Genomic DNA, 14,279 nt, shown 5'->3' on the forward strand with positions numbered 1-14,279 from the left:
CAAACAAATTAATATTAAGTAGGAACGAAATAAAAATGATATCGAAATATGCTGAATCACTAATGAGACCGGTATGAAAGACATCGAAACCTACTTGATTGAATAGTATAACTAGAAGGTGTTTCTAAAATTCTGAAATCTACGAGGCTTCAATTTTTTTTTCTGTCACAAACTTTATCAGTAATTAAAAATAATAAATTCGTTAGATTTCAATATTGGCTCTGTTTTTTCGTTGACTAAATGTTAAAAATTAACAGATATTTGTCTTTTAAAACATTTCATTCTATAATAAGATAATTATTCTACAATTGTAATTATCTAAAACTAATTGCTAATTGATATAAAGCTTTAGTGTGTTCCATTGATATGTTGAATGCTCGTTTTGGCTGGATCCCCGAGACTGTTGCTCATTCACATCCTAGCCACTGTACACCATCAAGAGCAGAGCTGATACTTTAAACCGGTATGACATTTATTCTCTCTGATATTTAATAGACCCTTTAATAAATCCTTAAAAATATAAGCCAAAAATTTACATAAATGATGACAATTTTTTTTCTTGCACAAAAATTTAACAAATGTACTTAAAATAATTAACAAGAAAGCAAAAATAATGAAGAAATCTTTTCAATATAAACATCATTTAAATAATATCAGTTTACGAAATGTTCTTTTTATTTTTACAAACAGTATTAATATAAAGGCCCTCACCTGCTCCAGGGACTGCTGGAATGGGTTCAAAATTACAAGGCTACGGAGTTGAATATTAGTAGCCGTAAACTCGAAATTGGGTCGACTGTTCAACGACGGTTATAAAATAAACTAATAAATTTGGCCGGGATAGCCTGGTTGATAGGGCGTTGGACTCGTGTTCGTGAGAATGGGAATTTGAATCCAGCCGGCAGAAGAATACCCATGTATAAAATGGTGACTGGTGCATGTTAAATCTGTCGGAGTCACAAAGTCCTCCAAGTTCTCATAACAAATAAATACCTCTGGTTACTAACATAGCAGTTCCCTTGTCTTCTGGATTGGGTTCAAAATTGCAAGGCCACGGAGTTGAATATTAGTAGTCGTAAACTCTAAATTGGGTCGGCTGTTTAATGACTGTTATAAAATAAACTAATAAATTTGGCCGGGATAACCTGGTTGATAGGGCGTTGGACTCGTGTTCGTGAGAATGGGAGTTTGAATCCAGCCGGCAGAAGAATACCCATGTATAAAATGGTAACTGGTGCATGTTAAATCTGTTGGGGTCGCAAAGTCCTCCAACCCCTCATAACAAATAAATACCTATTTGTTCTAATCTAACAGTTCTTCTGGATTGGGTTCAAAATTACAAGGCTACGGAGTTAAACATTGGTAGCCGTAAACTCAAAATTGAGTCGGTTCTTCAACGGCGGTTATAAAAGAAATAAAACTAATAATCAAATTGTATTTTCTTGTTTTCTTTCTAACTTTTTGCATATTTTCTACGCCCATTCAAAATTTCATGTTTCTAAGTCGTTTTTGTAACGTAAAGAAAAAAACAATTGAGAAAAGAAATCGCGAAAAAAGCATTAAAAATTGCAAATAAAATATATTCAAAATGAATCTTAAAAAAAAAAACTCTGTTAAATGTATAGTGGCCCAGTACGCCAAATTTTTACCCGGTGCTTAAAATGTGTTTCTTTTGTAACTTTTTTTCCCTCGTTAAAAAAATATGTTCCATAAAAGAAAGGTTCTACATAACATAATAGTCTCATCACAATTAATATATTTAACAATAAAGTAATATTATCAAATTTTTTAATAATATAATGTTAATACTCAACAATAAAAAATAATGACAGTTTACTTTAGGTGTATAGAAATGAAATTGAACTTATAAGGGCCCCATCATTTTCAATAGCTTAGGGCCCCACCAAGCACCCTGAGTGCAGACGATATTTAAAATTACGAAATCAGACATAAAACCGTACTTTTTCTGAGAAAGCAAAAAGGATTGAGGATTGATTGACAAAAAGAATTTACGAAAAAGAAAGGATTTCTTCGAAGGATTGAGATTTCAGAGCTTAAGATTACAGGGGTAGCGCAATCTGGGAAATATGGTCCCAAAGTATGGTCAAGAGAGCGATCCAAAGTTTATATATCTTAACTCAATTTTTTTTTTTTTTTTTTTTTTTTTTTGCGTTTTATGCAGTATCTTGAATGTGACAACATATAGCAATATTTGAGTGAAATCAGTCAAAAAGCTAAGTTTTAAAAAAAGTTTTTTCACTTAAAATTTAATTTCCCGAAACTATTCGACCTATTTCATTGTATTTCACCTTGCAAAATTAAATTCTTTGATTTTGTAAAAAATTTTATACCTTACAGTTTGAAATGTTTTAGACTACTGTTAAATAAAACAATAGAAAATAATAAATACTTACTAAAAGTTATTTTTTGCGCAAGATTATCTTTGGATAAACGAATTTTCTAATTTTGTGCAAGAATTTTTCTATTCGCCTAGAAAGTTCTCGAAATATGGCGAAATGCAAAAAAGTAACATTAACATTTAAGAGTCACAAGGTACTAAGTTTCAAATGATCTCTTGGCTAAACTGTGGGGACCATATTTCCTAGATTGTGGTTACTCTATATTTTGAGGCTTAGAAATCTTAAGCCATCATAAAAAAGGTACATTTATTCAGAGAAAGAACGTTTTTGTGTCTGATTTTGTAACTGAAACTATTGTATGCTCTAATTATTAACTAACATATTTGAGGTTAACCTCTCGAAACATTAGGATTGAGTCCTCGAATGTGAATATTCGATCATTAGATGTAAAGTTACTCTGGGTGGTCAATTTTATTTGCTCACTGCAGGTGCTTGTTTGTATAATTCTAAAAATATTTGAAAAATCATTCAAAATGTTTAAAATAATATTCATTTAGTAACACATAGACATAATTTAATCTTCAAAAAGCAGTTTAGAAAACAGCATTGTTTTACCTGACTGAAAATAGATTTATCTTTGCATCCAGCAGTTAGAAATGTGAATTCTTTTACTTCTTCATTTGGAAGCACTCTTAATTGACAGTCACTAATTATTTTCTGAACCTGAAATGTTAAATATGCACAAAAGTAAATTACAATCTTAGTAATTAAACAGCATAAATTTGTTTCAAAACAACGGTTCTTTAGAATATTCAATATTTTTGTTTTTGACTTGTTGAAGTATTTCCTACTTATTTATTATTGTTTTTTGTCAACGTGAAAATAACCGTTGATTTCTGATGAAATATAAGTAAAATGACTAACTTACATATCTTCATTAGAGTTTTCTATCAAATTAAATTGTGCCAAAACTAGGATTTATTCCATTAATTTTTTTCTCTCTATTTTTGTGTCTGACTAAAATAACATTTAAAGTTCGTTAGATTGGATACCTAATAGATTTTATCTTTTGCGTAGTATAGCCAACTTTGGCTTTTTATGTGATTTTTAATTCTGGTGATTTCTGGTCTTTTATGTGATTTTTAATTCACGATAGGGAAAGTGAACTTGTTCACTTTTCCTATCGTGTAGTTTTTTTAACTTTCATAATTTTTTTTTAAAAGTTTCATTTCCAGTAGGAAAATAAAGTTAATCTGCAAGATGCAAGATATCCTAAAAAGAACATACCCAACTGCTTTTTGAGTTAGGAGTGATTAGTTGATAAGTTTCTACACCATGTTTCATCTTTATAACAGCTAAAATTAATCGATTGAGAGCCCTTTGAATTATCTGTTCAGCTCATTACTATTTTAAATCTATCCATAATACTTTTTTATTATTATTTAAGTCCTTGGATACGAGATATGTTAATAGATATTTAGTTTCCACTGCATGTGAATCACATTGAGCGAAAACCATCTTTTTCATGTACTCTGTGCAGTTGTGAAACTCTCTGTTTTAGGCACTTGGTGTAACAAGCTTAAGAATAATGCTAAATATTTACAGGAAGGAACTCGTTGTTTTTAAATAAATTTTAAAATAACTAAAAATTTTTAAATCATGTTTCAAAGTAATTTGAATCAGTTAAATCAAAGTCAACTAAACTAAAACCAAGTGTAGTCAGCAACACAATGTACATTTATTTTTAGAATGCACATGAAAAAATTAGTTTAACAAACGGTGCACATTAGAGGTCAGTAATTAAAGTGGTCGAAAACACATGTGGTTTTAAACTCTAACTTATAATTGGGATCAAAAAAGCAAAAATGGAATTAAAACCATTAAGAACCACTTTATCTATCTAATCAGACTAGTTATTAAATCTACATTTTATCTTTAGTGTTCAATTACAAAATAAAATTTGTTTTAAGTGGTTTTCATCTCTAATTTCTTTTTATTAATCTTAACAGACAGGGTGACAATATTATTATTCTTTCTGCATCAAACCATAATTCTGTTACCCCTAATTTTTCTTATTCTCTTTCTGATTGGCCATAATAAATAGTTTAAATTCATTTTTTTATGATTTCCCACTCAAATAATAGTTTTAGCCCCTAATTATTCTTCTTACTTTTCTCACTGAACTTAATACATAGTCTGAAAACATTTTGATCCTTTCTCTCTCTTATATTTTAGTATCACTAACTCTTCTCGTTCTTTTTCCTAATAACCTTAATAGAAGTGGAGAAAACATATTTAACCTCTCCCATTTAAATAATAATATATTATCCTTAAGTATTCTTATTCCTTTCTTTATTGGCCTTAATGCCGACCGGCCTGTGTAGGGGGCAGGGTCCTTGCATCAGAAAGATCCTGGGCCGGAATCCCGGGCAAGGCATGGATGTTTCTCTCTCTCTGTGTTCTATGTCCTTTCTCCTTTGTGTGTGAATGTGACCCGCCCTATAAACGGGTTGTGGCTGTGTGAACGGCGTGGCAGAAGTCGAATTCCTGGCCATAGATGGCGCCACTGAAAAACAGGAACAATCGCACACCCACTGCCTGAACAGGCACACGACAAATATAAATTGATCTTAATAGACAGTGAGAAAACATTTCGATTCTTTTTCATTCAAATAATAATTTATAACTCCTTATTCTTCTTTTTCTCGTTCTTATTAACCTTAATAGAAAGTGAGAAAAAGTATTTATTCTTTCTCATTTAAAAAATAATATATTACTTTTAATTATTCTTATTACTTTTCCTAATGACTTTAATAGAAAGCGAGAAAATGTTTCAATTCTTTCTTACATAAATAAGCACTTGTAATTCCTTACTCTTCGTATTGTCTTTCTTATAGACCTTAATAGAGAATGACAATACTCAGTCAAATAATATTTTATAACTCCTAACTCTCCTAATTCTTTTACTTAATGACCTTTAGAGAGAATGCCAAAAAGATTTCTATTTTTCATCACTATAATAACAATTTGTAACCCCCAATTTTCATACTTCCTTGTGCTATATTCATTCTTAAGATAAATTTATTTATTGTATTGAAGAAATTAAATACGTTTTATGTTTAATTTATAACTAATATAGTATAAAAGATAATATTTAAAACTATTATATTTAAATATAATATAATAAAAAGATAATATAAATATAATAAAAGAGTAATACAAACTGAAAATAATGTATTGACATTAAATTAAATTAAATGTAATACACTATTAAAGTGAGCTATTTCTTAAAAAAATTCCAAGTTTAGTTTTTATTTCAGACAACTTAACAAATACTTACATAATCTGGTGCAAGTTGGTTGCATTTATCTAATTCGGCTGCTATTTTTTCATTAAATTTACCTATATTAGAAAAAAAATAAAACCAATATAATATTGATAAATATAATATAATTATGAACTTATCAATGAATAGGATTGAAACTTTTCTTTACCGCATAAATCTTCTGGTCTTGCGATGACTGATAGAACATAGAAAATTAAAACGATCCAGACTCCATACATTTTGTCAGAAAAAAGCATTCTTGCTAAAACACAAAAATGAAGCACTTATGAAAGAGAATAATTTCATTCAGATAATAATAAATAAAACTAAAATATTGTAATAATATTTTAGTTTTATTTATAACTAAAATATAGCTAAAGAATTTAGGAAAAGCAATGCATTTAACTTTTAATTGCAGAAAAAATCATTTCAGCTAAATAACAAATCAGATAATCAATTTAAACTATTTGAGTTAAAAGAATTCTTTTACTACCTTCATCTTTCAATGACCATATTCAAGTTTATGGCAGTACAATGATAATTTTGCTTCTAAAAACTTCAGAAAAAAATTTATCATCGAAAGTAAGGTTTTCAATTCATTGTTATCGTAAATTTGAATATGTGTGAAAAAAATAGAAATTACTAAGTTACATTTTAGTTAAGTTTATATTAAAATTACACTAGCGCATCATATTAATTAACCAAATTAATTTACTCACAAATATCCATAAATATTTTATGAGGAAGAGTCAGTAGGAGCTAGCATACGAAAAAATTAATATGATTTTTTTATCTGGATCGTAATTCGAGTTATTATTTTATCTAATTGATATAAAGTTAATGGCCTAAATTAAAAACTATAAAATAATTCAAATAGTTTTTCTTGTCGACCTCTAACAAATGGAGCTAATATGAGATATTTATAGTGTAATGCAAAACAACATTATTTGAAAAATTCAGTACTGGAAAATTCAGCTGCATACTTTAGTTGTGCCTTTGAAAGCAATAGATTGATAGCCTTTGGAATTATAACCTTTCATTTGATCTTAACTACTATAAAATGTTTTATGAATTTGCGTAAACATTCATGAAAACTTTTGCCTCAGTATATTATAGATTTTGTGAATAAATAGGAAATTAAGCTATTGGAAGCTAAATTTAAAGCTAATTTAAAGTAGTATTATCTATTCCATCAAGTGTTAAATCCCTGTAAGAAGAATTATAATGGAATTTCTTTGCTGCGCACTATTATTTAATTAAAAAGCGTGAAAAAAAATCGGTTTTCAGACTTGGAAAACATTATGACTTTGAAGAAGTCTGGAACAAACACTAAAAGAACTAAGCCTAAAATTATTTTGATTGATATTTTCTTTAAAAAGCATGTAATAACAAAACGGTTGCTATTTTTCATATAAATGACAAACAATTTTCCTGTAGTTCCTAAATGTACCTTTATGCAAAAAAAGCACACATAAATTTCTGATTAGTACATTTTTACAAGTGTTTCCTTAATGTTGTTTAAACTGTATAAGAACACTCGAATAAGTTGAAATACTTATATAAAATTAAGTTCGTATATACCTGTATACCTGGGATCGACCTAGATATTAGCTACTGCAAGAGATTCTAAAACTAAAAGATATTTTAATTTCAATATAAAAACGAAATGTTAAATGATATACCTTGCAGCATACAAGTGTTACGTTATTGAAACATATGTATTTTTCTTCCGAGCTTAACGCAATTACTAAAAAAGTGGAAAAAACGTAGTAAAAAAGACATATTAATTTTTGCAGAGCAATATAATTAAACAGCTGGGAAAATAATATCTATTACAGCCGTCATTTCGATATAATTGAATTTCTACATAATAACATTGATCAAATCAAAATGATAAAAGTAATAACTTATTGTAAGTCTTCATTATAATATCAATCAAAAACTAATTTGACAAAACGCCACTTCCAAAAAAACTTACACTGAATAAAATATAGGAAAGTACTTGGTGCAATGTATATAAATTTTCAAATCGTTCAGGAGAACTTTTTCAAAGCTTTCAGTGAAAAATAAATTTAAATTGGAAAATAAAATGCTTAATTATGACCTTCATTTTAATCTTGCTTCAGACTGCGTTATTTTTCAAGAATAACACATAGATTTTTATACAGGTAAAAATACGTTTCTTTGTATCTGTTATTTATAGAAAAAATAGGAAAAAGTCGTATTACATCCACCTGGAAGGAATTTTGAAGGTGCATATCACAATATTATCCAAAGCCCCTAAACACAAGTTCTTTAGATGAATGCCTAATCAATATTCTTTTTTCTTTTTTTAGTGCAAAATTTTATTTATTCCTGTGATCTTAATTGATTTTAACATCCCGGCTTCAACATCACAAAGTGATTCGTTGCATCTTTTTTTGCTGCATGAAAAAAAAATATTCATACAATGTAGCTGCTGAGATATAATGCACTCTACTCTCAGAAATAAAACTCTCAGACGATTTAACAATAATTGATCAGTATTTCGTTGATTTTAAGAATAATTTTCGTTGCGAATCACTTGATTTGAGTTGAAATGCGAACTCTCAAATGCATGTCGAAAATGTTTTCTCCTTTCGAAACCTCTTCGTAGTGTTTCTCTTCGTTTCGGGATATTGTTAACTAGAATTACGAAACTAGAATCAAGACTAGACAATCGAAAATAAACTGGGAATGACGCTGACTGGTTTTTATGGTGGTTACGAAGTGTACCTCGTTCAAAGGAAGATCCGGAGTTCAAATCCCTCGTCGGGCATGAGAGTAATTTTTCTATCTGTCCCTGTTGTTTCATGGCGTCTATATGGTGCCCACACTCGCGTTAAAGTGATTAGTAAAAAATTGGAAACATTAGGCACTGCAAGTTTTTTTTTTTTTTTTTTAATGTAGAATAACGAAATATTTCTTTAATTTTGAAGAATTTCGTTTCATTGAAGAAGTGACGATTTTTCTGCCACCTCTTCAGCGTATGAGAAAAATTTTGGATTAGTTAGTTTTGTTCTTAAATAAATTTTATAGTAGTCTTAGTCTGTTAATTAATTTAAAATCTGGTACTTTAGCGAAATTATATTAGAAAAATTAATAAAATTAGTAATCTTTATATTTTTAGAAGTGTTTGCCTTTCATTTTTATAAAAATGTAAAAGGAAATATAAAGTAGCATTATTAAATGTAAAGTGACATTATTTTGCTTTAGGAAAAACGCCATTGTTCGTCATTCAAATTTTAAAAACTAAATCTTCACATTAAAACATTTTTATAGATTTTGACGTGTAAATTCAATTGTGCTATTTTTCTTAAATTATGCTCTTATTACTAATTATAATTTATAGTTCATAATTTATTATAATTAATATAATTAGTTTTGCGTCTTTTTAAACCACGGTTAAACTATTAAACATCTTCATATATTATGTTTGAAAAATAAATAAATAAATAAAAGCTGCGTAGCATAAGAAAAACTACATTCATCATGATGTTGCTGTAGTTCAAGGGGAAAGTGGGATCTTTATAAGCATGAGTAAGTTTGTTTAATTCATGTATTGACCGGAATTTTATTTCTGCAGTTTTTCCCTCCAATTCTTGGCTAGTTTTAATTAGTTACTCTCATCATTTTCAGGGTATTGAAAGTGAAGAGTAAAAATGATGGAATGTTCTTTGATAGTTTTGTCAGTAAAATGTTGAAAATTGAAATTATCCCGAGAGAACATCAAATGTAAGATTGTCAGATTGTCAGTTGATATGTTTTTCTTTCTGGAAATAAAATATCATACATTTTTATTCTTTTTTTTAAAGTTCAGAACTCATTGTTTATCCAATTTTTTTCCTTGTTTAAATAGACGTTTCTAAAACAAATTATATGCAAGTTCTTTATTAAAAGCAAAATCTGAATAGAACGAACGATATCAAATTATTATTTCTGAAACTTTAAATGTCATTAAAACAGCAGAATTACATCCACTTTAAAAAAAAATAAAGAGAGCAGTTTCTTTATATTCATTTGTTTTAAATTTGCATGCAATATGCATTGGATTGTCAAAATACGACATTATCAGAAACATTTGTCTGTATCCTTAATCAGTTTACTTCAATTAAAGAATGTCTGATTAATCTCAATAATAATAAATAGTTGTCATCAAGGGGGACTGAAATCGAGCTCGTTTTTCAATGTAGAATTTCCCTGAATTTCGGGTTGGATACTTCAAAAAAAGTTTAAAATATTACTTTAAGTTAAAACTAAATCGAGTGTTCATTACAACATTTAAATGTGTAGTTAAATTGATTGACCAATAATGGAAAATCGTTACACCAAGCTCACATGCATTTACATTATTCGTGAGTTATTTTCACTTGCAAAATCGCCAATATTGGCGTATTTTGGATATCATTAATAGAATGTTTACAATCCAGTACGAATCCAGTTTTCCTGGTTACCATACTATTAGACATCTACAAGTAAAAAAAACAGTTCGCCATTATGAAATGTAAGCATGTTTTTAACTAAATAATAAGGTTAATAATGCTTTGATTTTAAAATATCTGTTAATCGCATTAAGCCATTTTTTTTAAAATTTAATTTGTATCCGTATCTGCCCCATTAAGACTAACTCAAGTTCGTCTTAACGTCATCTTTCCTATGAGTATGTTTGATTTAGAAACTAATTTTTATCTTACGAATTTTTGTTGTTGCAACATCCCATGAAAACCAACAATTCACAATTCAGCAAATTAAATAAATTAAGTTTATTTTTAGTTTTAATTCTAACATTTAGTATTTTATTAACTGGGTTTATTTAGTTTATTGTCTTTTAACCAGCATGGAATTTTTACTCTTTTAACTTTATTTTTAAATTATCGATTATCTTTTTCCTAACTGTAACCGACCCAAGGTTACCTTCGATCCATATGTGGCTTACGACTCGATGCATGGAATATTTCATAAAATCTTGTTTTACGCTTCCTATTTTGTACTTCTCTCCGTTGTGATACAAAATAATCTGCTGAATCAAAGAAAATAAAAGTAAGATTTATACGCAATTTCAATTAGTTTAAATTCATAATTTCTAATAAGTTTAATATTTCTTAGATCACAGACACACAGCATTTGGAGAGAGCAGGTGGGAAGCACGGATTTGGACAATTAAGAGCCAAGTAGGTAGAATCTAAAAGTAGTCTCTGATGCACTGACAATTTTAACTTATCTGGATAGAAGACTTCGAGAAGATTTAATTTCAACTGGAATTGAAAGACAATTAACAACCTATAAACATCCTAGGAATCTCCAGACATGAGTTTGTAAGATGAGATGTGGACCTAACAAAATAAAGTAACTCAAGAAAAGCTTGCAGTCACGTTTATTTCAGGGATCTTCATTCATTTTAGACACCCAACCATCATCGATACTGTGCTGAGATCTTCCTGGCTAGATGCATCTTTGGTAACCTCTTTTTGTAACCTCTTTTTTGATCAAGGTTAACAACCATACATTCAAGCTTTTCCTGAATTTTTTAGCAATAAATTCATACTTTAGGGATGTAGCATTACGATCACATTGTATTTTATAAAATTAATATGTAATCAAATATTAAGATTTTAAAGTCACAATGTGCAATAATGATATGCCTAAACATTCTAAACAATAAACAATATTATTTTTTTAATTTTATGAACAAAATTTTGTTTTACATAAATTAAATAAATTGTGAATATTGTGAGTGTAAATTTTCTGTAAAAAAAATAGTAATCTTAAACAATTATGCACCTGTATATCAATATCAAATATATAAAATTTATTTCATAACTTCAATTGTTATATAGTATTTAATTCATATATTATAGCTTCATCATAGAATTATTGTGAGAATGCATCCTAAATTAACTGTCCTAAGTTAATTGTTATAACGTAAAAATAAGTTTAGTGACACTTATTTGTATATCTTAGGGGTTTAAAGACTCAATGAACACCAAATATGGTGGCAATTACTTTATATCCAAAATAGTAAGATTGAACCACCCTGGTGCTTTTGGAGACCAAGAACTGTCCTTGGTGTTCAATCACGACAAGAATGACCACTGTTTCCTCACATAGCTTTTTGTGTTAAGTAGTTACCGTTATTTTTGTCTTCAAGAAATTTTTAAAAAATTTTCAATACACTAAAATTTACCAGGTCAGAAAAGCATACGATAACATTTTTAACAGTGTTTTTACATTTCTAACATTTTTTTTAACAGAATTTTTACTTTTTATTCTCTACTAGCTTAATACCCATTCTTTGCATGGGGTGAATGTAAAAAGCTAAGAATCAATAAATCAGTACTGAGAAACGGTACTAAATTATGCGCTCAAAACAGAACGGCATATACCTACTTAATTGAAGAGCTTAATTTAAGATCCTGGAAAGTGACATTCTTAGGGGAGTTAGTGAATCAGAGAAAAAAAATCAAGTTTTTGCATCAATATGGGTATGGTGTGTTTAATGCAACAGAACTGTTTCTGCCTTCACTTTAACCTTAACATAAATAATTCACATTAGTTTTCAAAATAATTGCATGATTTTTGTTTCAAATTAGGCAGTGGTAAATAAAATAAAGCAAAGAATTATTAGTCGTGTCTTTGAATAAATAGGTAATAAAATAGCTCGGATAAAACTTACTTTTCGTTCTGAAAATATAATTTACCTGATTCTGCCACTAGGTTTTTTAATTAATGTAGCTAAAATAATTTTAATTATTTAATTTAATTTTATGTGTTGCTCTTCTCGGTGACTTTGCGTTATTTAAGTAAGCGAAACTTTTTTTTTTGTGGTTCATCCCATTGGATAAAATACCCCTTCAACTTATGGTTTGGTGCAAAATACATTTTTGTCAGTGGCAGTCAAATAAAGCAAAAATAAAAGAAAAATAGAATTCTTATCCGAACTTGATAAGTATTTTGGAGCATGACCATTCCCCTATTTGACCTTTACTTTATTGTTAAAATATTTATAAGTAGTAGTGGAAAAGTATTTTTCCAGTTTTAATTCATCAAAATATTAATGCATTATCTTTGCAAATACTGGAAAATATATTTTCTGAAACTACGAAAAACCCGTTGTAGAATTCGTATCAAAACTGCACCAACTACCAGTAGTTGATATTACCCTCAATAGTACATATTAATTAAGCGTCATCTGTGAATTCCAATTTTCTACTGTTTTTCCTCGTCAAATTTCACTTTTAACCTTTAATTACCCGTTTCCCATTAGCTTTGCTTTTTAGTACCTAGCTTATTTTATTCCAATTAAATATATTATCAATTTTAATTAAGCCTTAGTGTCAATAACATTACGGGGATATTTTGCAGTTCCTTAAAATGAATAAGCATATTTTTTCATTATTTTTGCTTTTATCATGATGGTTTTACCATATTGTAAGTACATAAGATATTTTTTTATTCAATTAATGCATATTATCAACATTAAATAAGCATCATTATCGTCAATGATAGTATGAAGATTTCTTAATGTTCTTCCAGACAAATAAATACCTTTACTCCTTTACTTTCGCCTTCTAGTACAAAGCTAATTTCTTTCATTTCAATGTGCATACATTATCTAAAATGATTAAGCATCATATCATTGGCGTCAATAATAATGTGAGAATTTTTTACTTTTCTCCTAAACGAATAAGTATTACTTTCCCATTAATTTTGAAACTGAATACATTTTTTTTCTATTCAATTACCGTTAATTTTAAATAATCATATTTTTAGAAACACATATTAAAAGAATTAATATAAATAAAAAAAGCACTTGATCAGACAACTTTAAAAGTATAAATTTGTTGACGTAGATAACGCGTATTACCACGTAATGTTGTTCATTGAATTTATTTATTCATAGCGAATATAAAATAATAAAATATTTAAATTAGTGCAATAAACTACTTTTTATCAAATAGAACTATAAACTAGCAATTATCACTGATGCTATCTTTGAAATATGAGAAAAATTGAATCGTCAATTGTTAAATTTAAAGCAATGGTAGAGGCTTAACAAATCAGAAAATTCCATTTTGTTTCCTGTTAATCCTACTCGAACGGTTTGTCGTAGAATGTTTTCATGTCAACAGAGACCTTCCTGGTGTTTTTAACTTTTTGTATGCCAAATTTCATCGCCTTCGGTTTGATGGCTTAGGAGTCTCTGAAGAACACACACGCCCGCACAGAGATAAACATTCATTTTTACATATAAATAAGTTTAAAAGGCGGAATTGCTTTTAATAAAATTTATTGTTGATTAGAAATAATTTTTAAGCTCTTTTGATACTCGCAATTATAGAAAGCAAAAATAAAAATTTTTGGTTCTCGATTTTCATTTTTTAATTGCATATTTTTTGTCTTGACATTAACTGATAAATTTTTATCGAATATAACTCCTTATGACTAAAATTTTAGCAGAACATTCCAAAAATATTCATTAAAGAATATTTTTAAGGACGCCCCTAAAAAAGTACAAAGCATAGTTCAGAAAAATTCCGTAACAATGTATTTATTTGATTTTACGATCAATATTCCAT

At 28.3% G+C, this 14,279-nt stretch overlaps 1 protein-coding gene across 7 annotated transcripts in view; it reads right to left on the bottom strand.

Moving 5' to 3' along the window:
* The window catches only part of LOC107442336 (uncharacterized), a 115,290-nt gene extending 101,197 nt beyond the window's left edge, over positions 1-14,093 (bottom strand). The window contains exons 1-4 of one of the 7 annotated variants that reach the window (XM_087162883.1): positions 7,368-8,603; positions 5,855-5,947; positions 5,701-5,762; positions 2,976-3,083 (exon numbers count right to left, since the gene is read on the bottom strand). In XM_087162883.1, the coding sequence (XP_087019009.1) occupies positions 2,976-3,083; positions 5,701-5,762; positions 5,855-5,947; positions 7,368-7,377 (273 nt within the window). In that variant the 5' untranslated portion in view covers positions 7,378-8,603. Of the gene's footprint in view, positions 1-2,975; positions 3,084-5,700; positions 5,763-5,854; positions 5,948-7,266; positions 8,877-13,248 lie in introns of those variants that run through there. The other 6 variants (XM_087162901.1, XM_087162890.1, XM_087162897.1 and 3 more) reach the window with 6 other exon arrangements.
* Between the last annotated feature and the right edge of the window lie 186 nt (positions 14,094-14,279).

Source organism: Parasteatoda tepidariorum, chromosome 1 (assembly GCF_982258835.1).
Source record: "Parasteatoda tepidariorum strain Cologne lab strain chromosome 1, Ptep-v5.0, whole genome shotgun sequence".
NCBI lineage: Eukaryota > Metazoa > Arthropoda > Arachnida > Araneae > Theridiidae > Parasteatoda > Parasteatoda tepidariorum.